General features: G+C 33.9%; 1 protein-coding gene across 2 annotated transcripts in view; it reads left to right on the top strand.

Annotated features, from left to right (window-relative positions):
• Positions 1-24,470, top strand: part of LOC118181224 (uncharacterized) — a 162,363-nt gene that overhangs the window by 79,858 nt on the left and 58,035 nt on the right. For both annotated transcript variants that reach the window (XM_035350310.2, XM_035350311.2), the window contains 2 exons: positions 1,553-1,728; positions 17,144-17,277. In XM_035350310.2, the coding sequence (XP_035206201.1) occupies positions 1,553-1,728; positions 17,144-17,277 (310 nt within the window). The remainder of the gene's footprint in view (positions 1-1,552; positions 1,729-17,143; positions 17,278-24,470) is intronic.

Consider the following 24,470-nt stretch of genomic DNA (forward strand, 5'->3'; position numbering starts at 1 on the left):
GATTTTGACAGAAGCAAATTGGAACTTGCGGTTTGTAGCCCAAAAGCTGGGAAAAAAGTGATTTAATTGTTTCCTGTTTTCGAACATAAGATTTGCTATCTGATATGAAATTTTTGAGCTCCTTTACTACCCTATCGTGGATTTATCACAATTTGTCAAAATTTACCCTTGAGATTATAACTGCTTAACAAACTGAGTATACCATTAAAATTTGATTTAAAAGCAATAAATAAACTTCTAATTTACTTTAAATAATTAATACAAGTTTAACAATACATCTTGTGGACATAATTTAAAACGCACTGTATTTATTATCTATCCAACTCACCATTTTTATAAAAAATTGCAGTTTTATTGGAACCAATAGAGGATGTTCTATCAACCATATATTATGTGCTTGGTTTGGATTGGATTTTACCTAAAACGTTTTGTATTTATACAAAAGATAAATTCGCATTTTGATCAACCATGTGCGCGTTAATCTCACGTATTTACTGCGCAGAGATTAAGGAAAAGGTGGTGCGTACGCAAATGTTAACCGAAGCTTTGTGCACTTTGTTTTCTCTTATTCACTACTTCACAAGAAAGTACTTTATCACACAAACCTGTAACCCTATTTTTATGTAATTAATTGCCTGTCAAAGATGCTTCCTTGTGAAATTCTGCAGAACATGAAACACAATTGACTTTGATCTATAGAAGAATGGAACACCATCTTGGTGATCGACTAAGAATCGGGAGGGAACTATTCCGTGACTATGAGAATTTTATTTGTTTCTTGCATCCTGTCTATCCTAGACGAGTCAAAAGTGAGAAACTGCTCGATAAAGAGAAAATAATCTATTAATTTTATCATTTGAATATAACGTCCTTTCCTGTCAATCAAAATCGGTAAAGAAAAGCGCTCGACTGTCAGAAACACTTCATTGTAAGAAGATGACAGATGATTTGGAGAATAAATGGTTAGCGGCAATTGACATTTTCTGTTAGAGGTCGTCCGATACTTCATTAGAATGAATAATTGTAATAAGAAAAAGTATTTTCTACTTAGGTACGTGATCTATTGCGTTAGAAACAATGCAGTCTTGACGTATGCCTAAGGGAAGGTATGCCTTCGCTAAGGACTTTTTGAGGCAAAATGGCTCACATTGCACTTGACGAAAATCACCAAAACCAACCAAACAGCCAGCACGTTCACTTAAGTTTCGAATCCATGCAGAATAAACGGCTCGATCGACCACTGGTGGGGTCTTGAAGGGCACGTTGCCTAACAATGCTGTAGGTCACTAAGCCGAATAGTTAATGTGTTCATTCTTTTAAACTCATTAGTGTAACACTGCCCTTAGCTTAGCTAAATTGTTAAAATACACTCACCAAAATAGAGCAGTGTAATGTTGCTGTCGCGACTACACTTGCGAAAAGCAATGGATGGAATGAGCTTGGTAGCGTAGCTTAATCATTTTACGTTATGATACCTTGGTAGCGTTCCAATCATTTTACGTTTCTGGCATCAAAACAACATTATTTGATTCTATTATTTTTGTCTCCTTAGTTTCTGTGGACTGTCGACAAGATCTGATGTTGGCTCAAGTCCGCACCAACGCTCTGTTCAAGGGCAAATTGTATGCCAAAGGAAAGCCTCTCACGTGCTCTACTGACGTTAGCAACAGCCTAGAATTCTCACTGCCAATTCCTTTGAAAGGAGAGAACTGCGGCACAGTATCAGAGGTACAGTAATTCTATTTGTAATATATATATAGTGTGTGTGTGTGTGTGTGTGTGTGAAAGTATAACACTCACACACTTAGACAGATATGATAAAGATATATAGCTATATATATATGTTTATCATATCTGTGTGACTTTATGTAAGTGTACATATACTATATTTATGTATGGATGTTTGGTTTGGTTTATTTGATTATGGCAAAACATTCGAAGACTATCTGCCTAAGGGGATGCATCTCTTCGGGGAGGACTTTATAAGGGACACTGGCTCGTGTACACATTACGCATGGAATTACATACAAATAACCATGTTTGAGATCTGATCGTGTTTTGTCCCTCTCGTCTATTTGAAAGACAAAAGTGGTAAAACTTGAATGCAGGGTAAAACTTGAAATAAAACCAAATGCCAGTCGAAATACTTGAACCGAAAAATACGCAAAAAAAAAAAAAAAAATTTAAACATAAAAAATTAATCTTCTAAAATAAAAAACTTCAAAATAAAACCAAAATTTTATTTAGTATGTAATAAAATAAATTAATTGTTCTGTAAAACATAAAATTATAAACCAGGAATAAAAAAATTAAATTTACTATAAATATGTGGAAAACTTCACTGGCGCTTGATTGTTAGACACTTTTTTTTTTAATTAAAAAGTAACAGCAGTCGTACAATGTGCTTGCAATCCTTAAGATTTATAATATTGAATGGGGTGGAAAGTTTCATTTGGCATACAGATTCTGAGCTCGTTATTAGTGGATGGTAACTTGGCGAGAACATTTTGAAAAGGAAGATCTTTAATTGGCTGCTGTCAAAGAAAAATAAGTGTTAGGGAAAGGCATGGAATTGGGGAGAAAACTTCTCTCTAAGAATCAGGAGACAAAGAATTTGGTTATAGAGTTACAAGTAAACAAAATCTTTGCTTTCACTTTTCAAATTAACACGTTATTCATTCGAAGGAAAATCTTTTTATCTTATAGTAACGCAAAGAGCTTTTCATTCAAAGATGTCCTCTTTCTTTTCAGTTTACAGCTGAAAGCTTTTCACGGTTCTTTTTTTTTTTCAGTTAAAGATTAGTATCAGCTTCTGATTGTATTTAGACCCAAAATAAAAGAAAAGAGGGGGGGGATCTGAGAAATTTTCCCTTACATGAAACAAAATATAGGAAATTTTATAATCCATGCATCATAAAAACATACGTTTCTAAATGTCGTGTAACTAAAACAAGAATTATTTATTCATATTTATACCAAATAATCACTTTAATTATAAAATGTTGATTACTTGAAATATTTCTTGCTATTCAGAAAACGTTTAGAACCTTTTAATATCTACTGCGGCTCTTCAGTTCCCAAGATTCTAACATACTGTTCCTACACACATGAAGTTTGTCCATTTCTTGTAGAAACGTTGTGACGATTAATTTTTTGTTTGACTAAGAGTTACTTTTGAGTTGAACACTATCCTGTTCAAAAGAGCAGGATAATGTTCAACTCACGTAACAAGTTCTTGCTGCAAGTACTTGTTCAGACCATAAAGTTAATGCAAATTGAACGACAAGATTTAAAAATGAGATATTCAGTAGAGTACTGGAGCCTTGCATCACATCGCTGCCGAATCGCCTGTGTCAACTCTCTTGTGGTAATTGTGAAGCGAAAAATAGAGAATCAGTTGCTTAAGTTGCTCTAAGAAATTTGCTATAATATATCCGACTCAAGTGTCCTCACATCGATTTAAACATATTTAACAGGGTAAGCCAACTCAGTTTGTAAATTTTGTGAAAGCAGAAATCGTTTTAGTTTACATTATAATTTTTAAGTCTGTAAAAACCACCCGGTGAGACTTAAAAATCTTATTTGATTTTAAATTCGAATATGTATCAATCCAAATTAATTATAAGATTTATCATTGTATTAAATATGCACTTAATTTACAATTCATATAAAAGATGTAAAACCAATTTATTTATGTTTACGCTTGACGACTTTAATGATTTTGGACTTTGCCAGTCAAGAAGACAAAAACAGATGCAAAATGGCAAACGAGGACAATAGTAATGCTTATACTGTTGCTTTTTAAGGAATCTGAGAATAATATAATTTTTTTTTAAATTTGTTAATTGGAATAATTATCTACGTTTTGTAGACCGAATCAAGTACACCATTATTGTAAACATGAGAAGAAAAAAGGAGACAGGACTTTTCAGAATAAAGAAGTGTTTGGAATATTTTACATTGCAACTAATCAGAATTCCGAATAAGAATAAATAATGTTATTCCATTAAGGCGTTTGTAAAACTTCTGTTCCAATTACCTGAACAGCATTTATCGTTCAACAAAAGAATGTCCCTTTCGTTTCTAGAACTCTGGAACTCCGTGAATAGAATTCATTTATTTGACAGCTTTTCCATAAAATGTGTGAATTATTCATATTTAGATTATTAAATAGGGATATTTCGTGCATTCATTAAAAGTTACTAGAGATTCCTCAACAGATTCATAAATTACTGTGCATTTCATGCTTTGGGCCAGCAATGGCTACTCGTTTAACCAAGTTGTTGGACTTCGGGCTTTTGATACATGAAATGCATCGAAAATAATAAATATAAAAGTTTTTAATTGGCTGAGGAATAAAAAGCTATTATGTCTTTTTTGTGCTCTTTAGTTAAACGGTTCCCAAAATTTGGGTAATTGAGTCGGGAGAGACATTTTCCTGGGTCGTAAAAAGATTGTTTTTTTATAAATACTGTTATATATATTTATTTTTCAGATGCAGATAGATATAAATGGGGCAGCAGTAGGATTTCAGTCGTACAGGTGCAGTCTTGCCAAACTAGCTGTTAAGCTCCGCTTCATTTGGTTGGGAAGACCAAGGGACACCGCGAGGGTCTCTTTCTTTTCTACTAAATAACATGAGAGGACTTGATAAATTGTGCATGTCTTCTCATGTTATTTAGTAGTTATTAGTTAATTGTGCATTACCCCCGATGCTTATGAATTATTTAATGCATTATTTACTACAAATATACAACTAATAAATTTTATGTGCCGTCCTTTCGCGCCCACACTATATACTTACAAATATTCTTGCCGTTTCCGAGATTCGAACATGGGCCGAAAGATACAGCAGCCATGAGCACAAATCGCAGTATCGATTTATTTATTATTGTTAACTAATTTTTAATAATTATGCATATTTATTTATTATCGTATCATTACTACTATATATCTCTAAAGTGTTTATCGTTTTGCTTCCCTTTTTATGTAGCATTTAAATCCCCATATTTGCTGTATTCCGGATCCGCAGTTGAAAGTGAAGAATTAGGAGGTGGTAGATAAATTTCGTAAGTGTGAATTTCTGAAGTGTTAGCGAAGAATTCCTTAATTTGACCGAAATATATGTACCTTAAGAGAAGATCAATGTTGTCTTCTTTCACATCTGTACGCTCGTTTTGGTCCGATGAAATCAAATACGGGGATTGGAATGGACAGTGCGAAACCTTATGTTTATTTTCAGATTATAGCCTGGGAAATCTTCCCGGCTTTGATTTCTTATCTCTACTTTATTTTTGTTTTGTAGAACATTATAGCTAATACGGATCAGAAAGTATTTGACTATTCTTTGTTTCTGTTCCCATACTTATTTCAAAATTTCGTTCTATTCTTTGTTCTAATATTCACCCTTCTCCCTTTAATTCTTCAGCTATAGTTCTTTTAAAGTTATTACTCTAAAAGAACATAATGAGCATCCCAAAACGGAAGACCAATAATCGTACCGGGCACTTGGAAACTATTTGCTCGCAAATGAGGCAATGTCAATAATAATACTCGTCAGTAAACAATACTCGGGCCCAGTAATCTTGGTTCCGTTGAACATGACGACGGCACCAGTTTAAACTGGCTCATCTGGAAGCAGGAGTGCTCGGGACGCAAACAGTTTGTTTCGTCGCATACAGTCCAGACTCGCTACAGCAGTAGAAAGGTTAATTCGAGTTCAAGTGGCAGCCTGAGGGTCTAAAACCAAATTTGTTGTAGTCGTTTCGGGGTTTCTTCAAGCCGACAACGACAGAAGACGGTCTTCTGATGCAGTTGTTGCTCTTTGTCGCCTTTGACCAGGCTGCCTATCAACTGATCGAATACTTAAAATGCGGCGTAGTCTTACCAAACTACTGCAGACTGCAAACTCCTTATATGACACTTGGAGGGATATTCAAATCTTGGATGATCTCCATTTGTGTTTAATCTCCCTAATTCTACCAATTATTGGCCGCTTTTGACCTTCACATAAATGATATCTTTGAAACATAACTATTGAATATGCATCGCTCTCAGAAACCACATTCACATTAAATCACCCAACAGATCGGAATTCCAACATGCGTCCATTGCCCAACACATTGCCGATCACCGAAATTGCATATTTGCGGCGCTAACATTTGCGCGGAAGTACAATTCAGTGTTCATTTAGTACTTAATTAACATAAATAATTATTTCATTGTATATTTGATTGCAACAATAACTTAGTGATCATATTTTTCCTCATTATCCTAATTTTTTATGACCAGTGTAAATAGGTTGGTCATTCGGCGATCAAAGCTCTTTATAGTAATTTTCGGTTTAATTTAATTTTAATAATCTTTGGTTATTAATTTGTTATAACTTTAAGTTTATTATATAACGAACTGCTAATACATGTATTACCGTAATGAATAAAAAGATGTTTCTAATGCCATATATTATGCACATAGATACTACAAACTTATAGCAATAAATTGTGTGCTTAGGTAGAAGCACTGAAACGTAATATTCCAAAAATCACACATGGTGTCGCTGGAATAAATAGTTTCTTGAATAGTCTTCCATAGTAGTTCTTATCTAGTACAAAAACGCAATTTATATTTTGAAATTCACAAGAAAATTAAAAAAAAAAAATAATAATAGAAGTACAAAGTATTAGGCTTCAGAATCGTTTCGGATTGTAAAACCCACGTAAAAACAAACTTGAACACCTCATAAAATTTTCCATTACTCCTCTTTACTATCGTATCTCGTAACGAAGTGCAAATTGTAACCGAGTGTTTATAGCCACTTGATTTGAACAACGCTTTTAAAAGGTGAGAATCTTAAAGCAGTCTGAGATGCAAATAAAAATAAAAAAGGAAAATGCTTAATAAAATATTCCCAAAGCCGAGTGGATTTTGGAAGCAATTCTTTTTAATTACTTGCGGTAACATTCATTTTTCCTCGTGCGTATCACCTAACTGCAGCAGTAACCTTTCCCATTTCAAAGAATGGAAGGAAGGGAGAAAATGAGTTAAAAAAATAAATAAAATAGCAAAATATCTTTTCCACGAGCGGTATTACTTTTAAATGGAAGGGGAAGAGAACTGTTTTAATTGCGCAAAGATTTGGGATACTGCGTAGGCTTTCCTAGCAAGAACTTGTAAGAATGATCCCTTTTATGAATTATTAGAAGGCAGATAACACGCCGACGTTATGACACTTTTACAAGCAGTTGTAACTTTATACGACCAGATACTTTTAAAGATTTTCTTGGGCTGTCATACAACTACATGTTTTTAATGTTAAATTATGTTACGCTACTCTACCATCCATATATCTTCCACAGTTTTGGAAACTGAAAATATATTTAACCTCCACGGAACATCCTGTATATTCAGTTCTCAGATGCTGCCATTAGAAAAAGTGTAAAATAGTTTATTTATTTTTTAAAATGGGCTCATTTATTATTGCTTAACTAAGATATTTAACATCAAAACGTGCTTCTTATAATTTGAATGCTTTTTTTTAATTTTAATTATCTATGTGAATGATGTAAATTAAAATATGCATACTCTTTGTATAAAATTTTAGGATTAAGTTAGTACAATATCGAGCGTTAAAGAAGAGAACTATTTTTCTTCTTCAATCCAATATAAAATTCCACACATACGTTTTGCAGGTTCATATAGCTCTTCGATTCCTTCGTAGAACTAATTTAATGATTTTTAAAGTCTCTGGTTACAATTTTGTGAATCTTTTCAGTGCCTTAAAAGTAGCTCTTCAGTGCTTAAAAACAAGTTTCTGTTATTATTCTTAGGTTGAAATCTCCTTCAAGAAACCCTAAACAACGGAAAGCAGTCTGCAGGGCCAAAGCAGGTGAATAAGGAAGTGGTTGATAAATTGTGACACTTTTCTTCGTTAGAAACTGCTTGGGGAGGGCGAGATTATGTGTCTTGTCATGTAACGCACGTCAGTCATGCGATTGAATTTTTTTTCTAAGTCCAAAACTCTGAATTACCTTCCGAAGTTTGCTTATTACATAAAATATGGAGTTCATCATCGATTTTACAGGAGCAAAATCATTGTGAAAATTCACAATGATTCACAATGTGAATTTTCACAATGATTCACAGCGAAAAAAATTCACCAACATGGTCTTTGCTTGGGATTTCCGAAATCGAATTTTCTATAGTGATACTGAAACTACAGCTCCAAACACTCTTACTATAAAATAAGGTACTTCAGGATCATTTCCATTCGTCGGTTTTGCCACGTAGCCATGGTGACAACTGTTACGGGAGATGCTCGAATTCCCAAACTGTTTTTCCCCCATCATCGCTTCATTTCTGTTTAGCACAAGCGCAGAAATGAAAGCTGACTTGAACTACAGCCTCAGACGAGGAAAAAAAAAAAAAAAAACACTATCGTACTACACGTAACTACGATTGCAGATGGGAAAAGGACGAAAAACTCTGAAGGACGTGCTTAATTTAAAATAAGGACTATAACAAATTATTGTTGTTTTGTATCAGGATCATAAGCAAATCATCAAGTGCCATTTCCAATCGCAATTTGTTAAAAATATGTCTCTTTTTTCCCGCTTGTCATCAATACTTTGTTGGTAATTATTGCTTAGCTTTCAGATCTTGGATAGTAGATATTCATTGGATTACAGGAAACGATGAACTGCATAGAAAATTCTGTCCCATGACAGAAGGTATTTAAGGAAAGCTATTGCAGATGAAAGCTTCTGCTAGACTAATCCTAAACCTTTGCAGACGTATCGTAAATAAAATTTAGATTGTATCGAACTAATAATTTCATCACTATTTGCACGTGTGTTGCAACTAATAAAATATATCTCTATACATTACATGATGATATACATTACATACCTGATAATAAATTGTTATGGATATGTATCGTTTTATCTCTTTTGTACATGAAAGTATTTATTACTTATGCGAATCATTTGGAAAGTGTATACTTAATCAGAGGAATCTTTGTGACTATGTTTTTATTTAGAACATCAATTATAAATACACTAATTCTCAAATTATATTGTTGTTGCTCTTGTTGGGGCATGTCGGATACACGTATATCCAACACTGTTTCCTTACTACTAGCCTCTAGAGAGGAGTTTCGGCTGGCCAGTATTTTACGTGCCCCTCTGCTACACAGATACTATCCATTTACAAATATTACCTCTTCTCCGCGACTTGAAGCCAGGCCCCCAATGACAAGGCAGCCAACAACCATACCGATTAAGGCAGCGATGTAAAGTATTGCATAATGATAAAAATGCTATGTTCTGAAGCAAGTTTTATTCTGAATATTTTCATTTTGTCGCAAAAAAGTGCTATTTCTACAGCTGATTTATTCTTCTGAAAGAAATATGCTCCAGACGCCGGTCTACAAAAATGAAAGTTTTACTGAATATAATATATTATTATATTATGAAAATACAAGCTGATGGATCGTTCGGAATCTTATGTGTATAACTTTATTGAGCTCTTTAGAACAAAAGCTATCAGGCATTTCGAAATTTAGTCTGATAAATGTCCGTAAAATTAAACACGAAGAGTAAAAACAAATATCACACAGATTGCGGAGCAATGCGAAACTTAAACATGGAGACTATATATTTGTATGCATAAGCCGAGAAATTTTAGTCAGTTTTTTACTACTAATGTTTAGAGTTCGGCTTATGCAAAAGAATTGATTTACAAATAATAAAATCACAGAGACTAAATAACTGATAAATATTATTTTATTTGATTTAATCCTAATTTACATAAATGAAATTTCCTTATATCAGTATCCAACTGGGAATTTTGTAGCAGTTCTCTAAAGTCTTTACTTGAATCAGGTCCGAGCGAATGTTATTGTCCTCCTTTTTATTCCAGCAATAAACTTAAATTAGCGACCATAAGTAACAATTTTAGCTGGAGAATTAGGATAAGTCACACGCACCGTATCAAGTGAACCCAGAATGTGAAGATTCGTATCGCTTGAAATATGTGGACCAAAATTCACGAACAATAAAAAATACTCTAAACAGATGCATTATCAGGGGAAAATATCAGCCACAGCAGTCGAAGGAAGCAGGCAATATTACCTTGAATCTTGACCTGACTTTCAGGTGGTCTTTTTCGGCTTCTTTGGAACCCTGTTCACTCAAATACATGAGTTGTGTCTTTACAGAAAGCGTAATTTTTTGTTTTCTTTCCTATAACAACGTGCTTTAAGAAGAATTCGCAATGAGAAATGTCTCCAAGATTAGTTGTACATGTTGCTGTTTTTTGAAAAAAATAAAAAAAATTCAGCGATTTTGGAACAACTCCAGAAGCTACGCGGAGTAATCCCAAATGGCCTTTGACAATTGCTCGACTAAAGATAAATGATACAAGAACTTTTTTAAAGAATATCGTTACTAAATGACGATTGCTAAACACTAAATTTCTGACTTGACCAATATGTGAATGTTGCTCAGTAATTCAAACGGATATTCTACCTGAGCGTGTTTTACCATCGAAGCATTAAGTACGTTTCTTATACATCTTATACCATTTAAAAGCTCGTATGTTTTTATAAAGCATAGTTCTCAAAGGCTTTTTGCGGCTTTTGGCAGAAGAAGTTCTATCACGAAAATAAAATTTGGTGAATGGGTTTCGCTCCGTTTTTGGAATTTTCCAAAGCAAAATTTCCCTGTTGATTAAAAACGAATTTTATTTGAAAATGATAAGAGGAAAGGAAATTTGGATTGTTTCTAGTTAGATATCGATGAAATTCTGAATAACTTCTAAAGAAACGTTGTCAAATTTTTCTTGCAAGTGCACATTTCAAATGAATCATTATTGATATTTTTGTTACAGTTATATAAATCTAAACTCAAGCGTTACCAGATAGTATTTTTAGTCCAAAGGGGCTTTCCCCTTGAGGGACTATTGTTTTCGTTTTGTCATTTTGTGTTGAAATCTTTAAAAAGCTGTATCACTTTTCAAACTGTTGCCACCAAATTTTATCGCTCTGTATTGTATTTGAATAAATTAAATAATAAAGAATCTGCATAAATGTATATATGTTTCATGCATTGTGATAAAACAACGGTACCTAGAGCCATCCAATTTTAAATGGCGTAATCCTGCTGCAAATATGGGCATGTGGAAGCCCAAATTTAAAATTTGGAATTTGTTTTATGATCGATTTCATATTTTGTAAAACTTTTAACAAATTTCTGATTAACAAACTCGAGGAAGTCAAAGCTAGCAATGGCAACGTTGTACAGAAAAAACATTTTTTATCTCCAGCGTGTGAGACTGTGTATCAGAAATTCTAAAGATACGCTCAATTTAAAATTATTTTGCAATATTGCTCTTGAACTGAATTTTATGGTTTAAGTGCGAAGAACATGATATTTAATAAATAAAGATAACACACAAAATGTTAAAAAACGCCCCTTTGGACGTAATTTAAAATCTGAAACCTTTCAGATTTTTTTAAAATTTAATTTTGAACATTATTTTATTATATATTTTATTAAAATCATGAATAAACGATCACGAATCAGCAGCAAATGCATTACAGAACACAGCAAGTGATAAAAAAAGTATGCTATGCCGATCTTATGAAAACAGAAAATTCATTAATCACAGAACACAGCAAGTGATAAAAAAAGTATGCTATGCCGATCTTATGAAAACAGAAAATTCAAAATAAATTATTCAACCTCACGAAAAGATTTTTTTGGAAAGAGGGCGAAGCACATGACCTAACCAATTTAAAATGAGAATTAAGTTACCTTGAGTGATTCCACTTTACGAGTGCATCAACATCACGTGCTAGCGTGAAACTGTGTGGAACGTCATAGCCAAACGTGAAGTAATAATCAGTCTAATATTTTTAATACCTCGGTAGGGAGTTGTTTTCACTTTGCAAAAAAATCGTGGCATCTGTAAACAGGCATAATTGTCAAGCGATGGCAAAATCTTTTGTTTACTTTCCATGTTATGAAAGAGCGCTACTTAGTATGGTATTTAGTGCAACGCAATTTTGCGTAGATTTTTTAATACTATTTTGCAGTATTATGCCTTCAACATCATATATAAAACAGGGTTCAAATAAACTATAATTGACCGCTGAATTTATAAATTTAAATTTTATTCGTATATCATAGTTTGCATCATAAAATCGAATATTATGATGGAATATTTAGTAACATATAGCCTGGAAGCCTCTATATGACTGAGTGTGACACGCACTCACATAAGAGGTGTTTATATATATATATATATGTAAGAAAAATAAAGAATATGTAAAAGATTAAATTACCAGCGTAAATTAATTTCCCTTCTCTCTTCTAAAAATAGCAACATCTATTTGCACTGCGTCATTTCGAGAAAAATGTATGTCATATGATTCTTACGTAATTCTGATGATGTAAATGAAACTAAAATTCAAGCAGCCAATAATAATTTTACAGCAATATTAACTATCCAATCAAAATGCTTTGAGAACCAAAACTAACTCAATTTGACTTGAGATTTCATCCTCAACAATACGCACTTGCTTTCCACGTTTTGGCCCAGCTACACTGCTGTCTGTCTGCTGCTTCGCCTCCAATTTCCTGGTCATTGCTTCTCAGTTTGAATATATTACAATCCTGCTCCTGAGTATATTACATATATATATATATATAATAATAAAATTCCATAGTCAAGAATACATTTAAAATTCTAACTGTATGTTCTTTTCATTTTAATGGCGACGTTCTCTTATTTGAAAGTACGTGGAATTAAATCCACAGCCCTGTAGTCAAGTTCTTTTTCCCGCCTTTTCTACACGTACAGTTTTAGAATGTTCTGGAGATTTTCAAGCGAACTGGATTGGCTGACGAGGCTGACGTCATTTCTTGGAAGCTCCGCCTTTCCAGAGGCTATAAAAAGACTCGCAAAAGGAATATCGGGGCTTTTTCTTAAATGTCGCGATGCAGTAAACTTCATACAAAATATTAGTAGTTCTTTTTTATTTACTCCGGAGATCAGATTTTTGTAATTGCTATTTTCTCCTGAAATATAATAAATGGATCCTGTTTTTTAAAACTATCGTCTGATAATTTAAGATACGACTACATTGATGATTCTTCAACAATCTATTTATTCCTGACAAAAGCTGGTACATTACATATATATATATATATATATACAATAATTCGAATATATATATACAATAATTCTGAGATACATAAAGTACCTATGTATCGTAGTTTACATTGAATACATAAATTCATGTAGGCTTGAATATTTATATACCTCATTGCTTAATTACTTACTTAAAAATTTTTAGTGCTGCAATTCTGGCACACGTTGGCACTGTCGCTGGTGGAGTATAAGGTAAATTTGCTCGTACAAACACTACGGAAACGTTTCAGGAAGAACATTGACATAGATCTTACTTAGTTCGTGGCTAGAATATCCAGTCCTGATGACATTAGCAGGTTAATGATATTGTAGATTCTCTGTCGTAGGGTTGGAGTTCTCCATATAAAATGTCTGAATGGATTGATATTGGTGGAAGGCATTCTGATATGGAACCTTTTGGTTAGTGGACGCCAAACATCGTCGAAGGAGATCATTACAGAGCAGAAGGCTTATTTCTATGAGCTGGGATGGCAATTTGCACCAACCTCTGCTTGATTCCGGGTGATTTCATCTCTGCCGTTCGATATTGTGACTAAATTCTATACCCTCCTAAGCGTCCCTTTATCTCTACAGTGAGTACCGATGCGATATTTTTGGACGATAATGCCCGCTTGCATACAGCGTGAATGGCTCGAAGTTATCTGGGATTGAAACCATTCGAATCTGCCTTGGCATGCTAGATGACCGGACCTGAATCCTATAGAGTATGTGTCGGGCATATTGGGACGACGGATAGCAGGTTACTGTCATTATTTTTATTCAGGTTGCTTTTATTCAAAACTCATAAAGTAATAATTTATCATATAGTTTAATTAGAACAAAAGGTTAAATAATTATCTTTGCTGAATTCTTATAAATTTTATAACAGGAATAATAAAAACGTAGGCATATAATAATTAATTTTACTAACTGAATAATTTTACTAACTGGGAAAAGTTTAAACCCTTATCTATAAAGGACGCCCGACGCTATTGTTATTTGTGATATAAAACTGCAGATATATTTCGTGAAAAGAATTAGTTAACTTCTTACTCTAACTAAATAGTTTCTTTTTCTTTTACTCCATTAATCGTGCTATGAGTTTTGAATAACAGCTTATTTTATGAAACTTATTTTTTAGTGTCTGAACCTTGTTTTGCAAATCGTTTTTAGGGGGGAAATTTTGAAAAATTTAAAGAGTCCTTCCCAGAAGTTCATGAATCTAAGAAAAATGTTTTTTCTTTTGATAATTTAGCATAAAAATTGGAACCGTTCACCTTAAGAAACGAACGATTGCTCGTCCCTTCTGAGTTTGGACAAAATTGAGTAAGTTATTAATAAAATGTTTCAATTATTAAAAAAGAGCGTGAGAAAAATGACACTGCAATCAAAATGATGAGCTGCGGAGTAATGCTTTCGTTCTGCTTGTGAAAACGCATCTCCATCTTGCAATAAACGAACGGTTTTTAAACCTAATAGCTTAAACTGAAGCTGAAATTTCAAAGGATATATCACTCATATATATCACTGCATAGGAGTGTTGAGTGTTACTCACTGACATAATTTGCCGTTGTTATCCATTTTCAAATTTTCATAGTTTCTGAAAGTTTGAGGCACGCGATTTTGGACCACACTGTATTAAACGTTTAACTGATATTTTTTATAAACATATGCGTCATTATTTTAAACAATGAAAAATATTTCTACATTATTTTAAACAATGAAAAATATTTCTACATTTATTTCGTGAATCGTATTAAAATTCTTAAAACATGCTTTAAAAAGTCGCAAAGTTTTTTAGTGTCTTCAGCTCTTCCAAAAGAAACACAAATCTAAACAACGGGAAATTGTTTATGCCACTCAAAAAAGAATTCCAGTGCGAGTGTTCCTGAATTTTGGAAAGAAAATGCATATGCGCTCATAAAAAAATAAATGAAAAATATTGCACATTCTTCCGTAGAAGACGTAAATTTTCTTCTGAACATCCACCGTAAATAATTTATTACCACTCTAAAATAAAACAGCGGAAATTTTGTCCCTTAAAGTCTTAGGAAAATATTAATACAATAATAAAAAAAATCACTCTATTTTGACATGTGGGCTTAATTTTCTCGAGAGCGAAAACATTCCGAGTAGAATTGAATTAAATTCCAACTTTCGCGTTCTTACGTGAATACAGAATGCGAAAAAAAACACGAGGACAATTCAGAAGTATTTGGCCTTTTGAATTCTTAGCGTAAATTGCATACTTTTAGTGGAGTTTTCAGTTTTCTTTCTGAAGTATTTTGAAAGGACTTTTAATGAACTTTCAGCTTATGCTTTGCCTGATAATGCGCAATAATGCATTTCTTTTTCTTACAGTCTCAGTTACAGTTAGAGGAAAATGATATTTTGTGCACTCAATATTCCTAAGGCTTTTGTATTACTGGGTTTCTGAATGTAAGCGGCAGGAATTTAAAACTTCAAAAACGGAAAAAAATTATTTAAACTTATTTTTTATCATTATTGTTATTATATTCTGTTTTATTTTATTATTGTGATAAAGTAAAATTCTGAAAGAAGTTGTACACCAGACGAAACATAATCAATTTAACTGATATTACAAAACTTATGTTAATAATAAGAGTAAGATAAAATTCATAATAAAAATAACCAAATAAAGAAACATAAATTAGTATAAAAGTAATTTTATTAATTAAATAGCTGATTGTGGTAATTAAAAAATAATAATATTACATATGGTCAGTGGATATAATGCAAATTTTATGATAATTATCATAAAGAAAAACTCTTAGTAATAATTAAAAGGCATATATAAGCACAAATAAATAGTAGCAATGATTAATTAGCAATGTTTCATGATACAAATTATAATGACAGATGTAGTATAGCAATGTAAATGAATTAAAATACTAGCAGCAAATGAAAATATTTTTTTATTATAATAATAAAACAAAAAGATAAAAGTAACAACATTAAGTACGAAAAAGCCTTTATCGTAAAAAACGAGGTCTCGAGTTATTGAATTTTTATTACTGTTATTAGTGATTAAAATAATTCTGAAAGTATCAGGTTACAGTTACCGAACTTGAAAGAAGTATTTCCGTTGCAACTTTAAAAGATTTCAAAAATTGCAAAGATTAAAAAAAAAAAAAAAAAACTGCCATTTTGAGTTTAATACCTATAACTGAACTTATTGTTGTTAAACTCTGAATTTACAGTTGTTAAACTTTAAATTCAAGGAACAAGAGTCCCCATGTCTGAAATTGATAAGGTAAAGCACCCAATCATTTAAAAATTAGTTATAAGAAACTACTCGAGCTGGTACCAACAATCACCTTCATTGTATGCAAAGCATTTCTAAGGGTCTGTCCTCGCTTTATCTGACTTGATGGAGGTCCGATTAACTCCCAGTTAACCGAGTTTCGGATTAACTGGGCTTGACTGAAAAAAACATAACTTTGTTTCTTCGAAATGATGAAAAGAAAGACGATCCCGAACCATCATCTTAAAACTGTTTAAATAAAATGCAAAATGCATCGAATAGCAGTAGTGATAGCAAATGATATCTTAGTGTTCGGGAATTGTTTTACCTACAATAATCCGTGAATTAATTGTGCGTAATTCGGAATGTATGAACACTATTAAATTATTGGTTAAAAGTGAATTGTTCAGTCTAAAAATACATCAAGTGCGCAGCCATTAATCTTGTGTTTCACATCGACGCGTATCAAAATAAAGGATAATGTAAACAAAAACATAGATCGTTTTTATTACTGTCGATGGTCTCCGAAATAATCCTCAATAATATTTTACATATAAGAAAATGCAGTGTGAGAGTAATCTCAATATGCAGATGATTATGAACCTATTATACATAAATGTTAATGATACCCCCTTACGGATTGTTTGAGTTTATTAAGCTACTTATTTATTTTCTTCTTACTTTTCGTAGGAAGAAGGAAAGTTCTCGAATGTTCTGGTAATCCAAAGTAATGATCACGTGGTAACGGCCCTGGACAAAGCCATCGGCATCCATTGCTCCTACGATGTGGGCAACAAGACAGAGGAAACGGAAATTAACATCACGTGAGTACAGTCTAATTCCCAACAATAACTGAATAACCGAAAAGATTCCATGCACTGTTACGTGGATAGCAAATGGTGTTCTGTGCTTAGGTGCGGAGGATATTATGCGTTAAAAACATATTTTCTCAACGTGAATAATTCTGCAGAGGCTTACAACCATGTAACGCTAAACATACCTTGATATATCATAAATAAGCAATAATATTTTGTAAAATTTAAAATTAGATCACTTAGTAACATTATTAAAGAAATAAAATAAAACCGTAAATTGTTAATAAATATATTTTCTGCTGATAAGTATATAAGGTATTTTCTGCTTCCTTTCTGCATGCCTTCCTGGTTTGGCACACTCGGCGCGTATTCAAGAGGTTCAGGTTCGAATCCCGGTGAGGGTATTGCTCACTTTTCAGGCCTCCTTCTTCCAAAAACAATCCTAATGTCTCTACAAGTAGCTCGATTAATTGTTATAATTTTAAACATTAGATAATATTTAAAATTATATCAGTTAGTAATATTATTAAAGAAATAAAATAAAGCATTAAATTATTAATAAGTATATTTCCTGATGATAAGTAGCTCGATTAGTAAACCATCTATAATATAATTAGAAAATAAAAAAAATAAAGACGTCGAATAGTAAAAGTCTTGAAATACAGTTATTTGCCAAGCTGAATGTATGGTAAATGCTGTGCTAGCGTAACCTAACCTAATGCAAAAATGCTAATAATTAAACTATATGGCATTTATAACGTCAAAAAAAGAATAGAAAACTTAATTGATTGGGATATAATAACGACATTAAATGTTTATAGAATTTTGTCAATGAACAAAATTGAAAGCTATCCGTTTTACTTTGATGTGCGAGGTTTCCACACTTTTTAAGAGCTTATGTTTAGTTTTTGATTGTATTTTGTCGCTATTATTGGAGGTTATATTTTCTGATACCCACTTCCTGCATTTAACTTACTTCCTGATATCCTATCAAATTTTGCACGCACACTGTTTGAAGACAACAATACAAAGTTATGCACCGATGTTTTTTCAAAACTGGATTTGGATTTTTTTTAATTTAATGTTTAAACGAATTTTCGTTTAACTAACAAGCTAAAAAGTTCACAAATTGTCTTTTGCACCTTTGGTTAGAGCGGGGAGGGAGGAATTCTTAAATTAAATTTATATCAAATTTGTAACATCATATTTGATCTTTTGACGAATTTTCGACAATCGCTTGATTTTGAATGCGACGGTTATAATATGAATCGGTTGTAAATTTTGAATTTTTTGCAGATTATAAAACAAACTCTTCGCTCTCTTTTAAAACGAGAATGATAAAAAAGTATTAAAACAAAAAATTTCAAATTTCTACAATTTGTACCGTCGCATAGAGCGAAGAAAAATTTTAAACGAAGTTCATAAGAAATTTTAATGTTACTTTTGATTTTTTTGGCAAAATCGATGGATGTTTTCGATCATTTCACGTAAACAATTGTTAGATGTAGAAGAGTGAATTTTCAGTTTCATAACTTCATTCATAATGTGTCGTTGAGACTTGAAAGACGAAAACAAAAATATAATAAAACGTTTTATTTATAGAATAAGCTTTAATTTAAAATTGATAAATTAATTAACGAATAAAAAGGTAAAAAATATAATTTATTTTAATGGAAAAAAAGTTTTTTTTTTTTTTTTTTTTTTTACAAAATGCGTCTGCAATTCTACATCACCAATAATAAAATTGTGGGCATCTAAGTAATAATTTGATAATGGAATTGTATTCTCCATTAACTTTATACATTTATACTACGATTTTATTATTCGTGGGATAAAGTTATAGATGAAATTCGTAAACAGAAGTATTTTCTTTCCTCCCCGTCAGACTGCATGATAAATTATTCTTCTATTTTTAGTTCATTAATCATTTTATGAGTTTTGCGCAAAAGCTTATTTTATTAAAAAATGTTGTTATGTATTGTTAAATGTTATTGTTTTATTAATTATTATTTGGATTTATTCCATATGAAACTGTAAATTATTATATATGATTTCTATCTCATGTACTGCAAAACGGGTCTCAAAGACTGTATCAGCCACGACTTTTGAGAAATAATCTTTTTTATGTCAAAAATAGCATTTTTCAGGAGAAAAAAGCATTCTCATTGAAATAAAAAATTATCATCATCATCATCATCATCATTATTAGTGTTACGAATTTGGTATTTAAAAAGCTAATGTTAGTTCAATTATAAATTAAATGGTTTTATTTCTCGCGCAGTGCAGCGCGTGACGAATATTAAAAGAAAGCTAAGCCGGAAAAATTAAAAATACAAGAGCGCGTGCGTTAAATAAATAAATATCTCTTTTTGATTTCGAGAAAGTACTGGAAAATTCTAGCGCGTGATTTTAAAAGCTTATAAAAGGAGGAAAACATCTCAGTTTGTAGTAGTTGCTTAGTTTGTTGTTGTTTAGAAAACTGCTGTTGTTGATTATAGCGAATTCGCGGATTAGCGTTCTTTAGCTGTCTTGAATTACGTTCTATTGTACATTTGAGTAGTTAAAAGATAACTACTGTGAGATATTGTAATACTGCATGATAATTTGAGAAAATTTAAGCATTTTTGTTGTGATAATAAAAAATTTTTGTTCATTTTTCATCGGACTTGTGCATTCACTTCATAACGAACCCGTACGCACGCAACAATTTTTGGTGTCAGAAGTGGGATTTGAATGCCAATAACAAGAGGGATGGAAGAACAATTGAGACAGCTCATTACTGCTTTTGCTGCTTTCCAAGAAAAGATGGAAGCTGGCCAAACATCTTTTAAAGAAGAAATTAAAGAGAAAATGGATGCTGGTCAAAGGTCCGTTAAAGAAGAAATGAAATTGGGCCAGGAATCCCTCAAGGAAGAAATGAAAACGGCACAGGAACAAATGAAATTGGGCCAGGAAACCGTTAAGGAAGAGGTGAAATCTCTTAAAAATGAGATGAAAGCAGGTCAGGACGAAGTGAAAAGAGAAATTACCTGCGTAATAGAAAATAAATTTGAGGCTATGGAAGGCAGAATAGACACGGTTGAAACTAAAGTTGGACAAATAGAAGAAAGAGTTTCTTCGGTAAAAGAACAAGTAGAAGAAAGAATTTCTTCTGTAAAAGAACATATAGAAGAGAGAATTTCTGCCGTCGAACAACAAATTGATGATAGGGTTTCTGCTGCCGTCGCCAAAGAAGTTGACAGCCTAAAGAAGTGCATAGCGACGGTAGGAAACAATTCTGAAGGTTTCAAATTTTTATCGATGCCTGCTCATTCCGTTCTGAAACTATCTACATATGATGGGAAGACCTCCTGGCAGGTGTATAGGACACAATTTTCTATCGTTGCGGATGCGAATGGATGGGATTCCCAAGCTAAGGCCTGTCATCTCGCCGCTTTTCTGAGAGCAGACGCAGCGGATATCCTGCAGACGCTTCCCGAAAATCAAAGGCTAGATTTCGAAGCTCTATCCGGCGCTTTGGAGCTGCGCTTCGGCGAGAAGTGTTTAAAAGACTACAGCAGGCTCCAATTAAAATCTCGTCAACAGAAGCCTACCGAAACACTTCAGGAGCTCGCCACGGATGTTGAAAGGCTGTCCCATCTCGCCTTTTCGGAATGCCCGACAGAAACAAGGGAAATCCTGTCCTTGCAATACTTTATCGACGGCATCCAGGATACTGAAATACAGAAAGCTCTACGAATGGCGGATGTAAAAGATTTAAAAAGCGCTCTAGTATACGCCATGAAATTCGAGGCAGCCCAGCAAGCCACTCGTAGAGATCGCTACCCAGTTAGAGCTGTGCGAGTCCATGAGGCAGTGGATCAACTGATGGCTCGTTTAGATGATTTATCCAGACAAGTCGATGCTTTGATACGGAGTAGCAGGGAAAACAAAGTGGCTGTAAGATGTTGGAGATGCGGTTCTGAAGGTCACCTACGACGGCATTGCAGAACACCTCAGGGCACGGATAATAAAACGGATGAGTTGACAAGACCAGTGAATGCTTTAAGACGGAATAGTGGTGAAACAAAACCGACCCTAAAGTGCTGGAATTGCGGTGTTGAAGGCCACCTACGAAGGAACTGCAGAACTCCCCAGAGCATGGAAAATAAGGCATACGATTTAAACAGACAATTAAATGCCACGGCAAGGAAAAGGACTGACAAGAAACTAAAGTGCTGGAACTGTGGAGCTGAAGGCCACGTACGAAAGAATTGCAGAACACCCCAGGGTACGAAAATTGAGACAATTTCTGAGCAACGACGCAGGAAACAAATTAATGACCATATCAAGGAACGGAGGTTGCCAGATAATGAAAAACCCTGTTTTAAAGCGCTTAAGATCTCTATAGTGAGTGGCAACAATAACGGACTGTCCATCAATGGGAATATCGATGGAGTTCCTTGCAATATGATCATTGACACAGGAGCTAATGTTACCATCATTAGGAAAGATTTAGCTGAACAGTTTAAAGATAAACTTATTTGGACGCCATCCTGTGTTACCCTTCAGACTGCGTCTGGTGACAAGATCGACATAACTGGGAAGTTAAACGTAAACATCACGTTTGGAAGTGCCGCCTACCATCACACGGCATATGTGGCGGATATTACAGATCCATGCATACTCGGATTGGACTTTTTAAGGAAATACAATTTTTCCTTAGATTTCAAAAACAATAAGCTGGTTTCAGCATCTGATGGCATGACTATCCATCCTCAAAAGGGATCCTCGCCTGGAAATGTCGACGCCTTGTCCGAAAGATCGAGCTCGGGAAGCTGCCGAAATCATACCAGGGTCGAAAAGAAACTCAAGACTACTAGCTATTCTCCATCCCAGAAGCTCTTCGGTCGAGACCTTCGTCTGCCTTGTGACCGCCTGTTTAGTCGCTCTACGGATGCGCCTTCATCGCCTGAGGAACACATCCAAGATGCCCAGGCCCGGTTTGAGGGGATGCACCGTTCTGCACGAAAGCGAGTCAACTTGGCGACGGAGAAAATGAAGATCAGATGCGACACAAGAGCTACTAGACAGAGATCCAACAAAGGAGACAAGGTGTGGTTGTGGAACCCAATTCAACGAAAATGACTGAGTCCTAAATTACAGTCACCTTCGGATGGTCCATATACAGTGCTGAACACGAATGACGTCGTGGTTCGGATCCGTGAGTCTTCGAACTCTTACGACAGGTTAGCTTATTACTATGGCCATAGTACGTAATGTAAATAATTGTAAATAGTATCAGACCATGGTCCTTTTTGTTTATAAATGTGTATTTAGTATTTGATTTGTATTTAGTATTTGATTTGTATTTAGTATTTGATTTGTATTTAGTATTTGATTTGTATTTAGTATTTGTTTTGTATTTAGTATTTGATAGCATTTGATTTGTTTAAGTTAGTTATTGCATTTATTGTTTATATTGTTTGATATTGTAATGTAATGTTTATGCCTCAGTTGCATTTATGCCACAGTTGTAAGTTTAGCTTCCTGTCCAGGGATTGTACTGCCCGGGACGTGCAGTCCTTGGGAAGGGGGCAGTGTTACGAATTTGGTATTTAAAAAGCTAATGTTAGTTCAATTATAAATTAAATGGTTTTATTTCTCGCGCAGTGCAGCGCGTGACGAATATTAAAAGAAAGCTAAGCCGGAAAAATTAAAAATACAAGAGCGCGTGCGTTAAATAAATAAATATCTCTTTTTGATTTCGAGAAAGTACTGGAAAATTCTAGCGCGTGATTTTAAAAGCTTATAAAAGGAGGAAAACATCTCAGTTTGTAGTAGTTGCTTAGTTTGTTGTTGTTTAGAAAACTGCTGTTGTTGATTATAGCGAATTCGCGGATTAGCGTTCTTTAGCTGTCTTGAATTACGTTCTATTGTACATTTGAGTAGTTAAAAGATAACTACTGTGAGATATTGTAATACTGCATGATAATTTGAGAAAATTTAAGCATTTTTGTTGTGATAATAAAAAATTTTTGTTCATTTTTCATCGGACTTGTGCATTCACTTCATAACGAACCCGTACGCACGCAACAATTTTTGGTGTCAGAAGTGGGATTTGAATGCCAATAACAAGAGGGATGGAAGAACAATTGAGACAGCTCATTACTGCTTTTGCTGCTTTCCAAGAAAAGATGGAAGCTGGCCAAACATCTTTTAAAGAAGAAATTAAAGAGAAAATGGATGCTGGTCAAAGGTCCGTTAAAGAAGAAATGAAATTGGGCCAGGAATCCCTCAAGGAAGAAATGAAAACGGCACAGGAACAAATGAAATTGGGCCAGGAAACCGTTAAGGAAGAGGTGAAATCTCTTAAAAATGAGATGAAAGCAGGTCAGGACGAAGTGAAAAGAGAAATTACCTGCGTAATAGAAAATAAATTTGAGGCTATGGAAGGCAGAATAGACACGGTTGAAACTAAAGTTGGACAAATAGAAGAAAGAGTTTCTTCGGTAAAAGAACAAGTAGAAGAAAGAATTTCTTCTGTAAAAGAACATATAGAAGAGAGAATTTCTGCCGTCGAACAACAAATTGATGATAGGGTTTCTGCTGCCGTCGCCAAAGAAGTTGACAGCCTAAAGAAGTGCATAGCGACGGTAGGAAACAATTCTGAAGGTTTCAAATTTTTATCGATGCCTGCTCATTCCGTTCTGAAACTATCTACATATGATGGGAAGACCTCCTGGCAGGTGTATAGGACACAATTTTCTATCGTTGCGGATGCGAATGGATGGGATTCCCAAGCTAAGGCCTGTCATCTCGCCGCTTTTCTGAGAGCAGACGCAGCGGATATCCTGCAGACGCTTCCCGAAAATCAAAGGCTAGATTTCGAAGCTCTATCCGGCGCTTTGGAGCTGCGCTTCGGCGAGAAGTGTTTAAAAGACTACAGCAGGCTCCAATTAAAATCTCGTCAACAGAAGCCTACCGAAACACTTCAGGAGCTCGCCACGGATGTTGAAAGGCTGTCCCATCTCGCCTTTTCGGAATGCCCGACAGAAACAAGGGAAATCCTGTCCTTGCAATACTTTATCGACGGCATCCAGGATACTGAAATACAGAAAGCTCTACGAATGGCGGATGTAAAAGATTTAAAAAGCGCTCTAGTATACGCCATGAAATTCGAGGCAGCCCAGCAAGCCACTCGTAGAGATCGCTACCCAGTT

The sequence above is a fragment of the Stegodyphus dumicola genome, chromosome 4 (genome assembly GCF_044657685.1).
Source record: "Stegodyphus dumicola isolate Sdum_Otavi_A_Nest chromosome 4, ASM4465768v1".
NCBI classification, from domain to species: Eukaryota; Metazoa; Arthropoda; class Arachnida; order Araneae; family Eresidae; genus Stegodyphus; species Stegodyphus dumicola.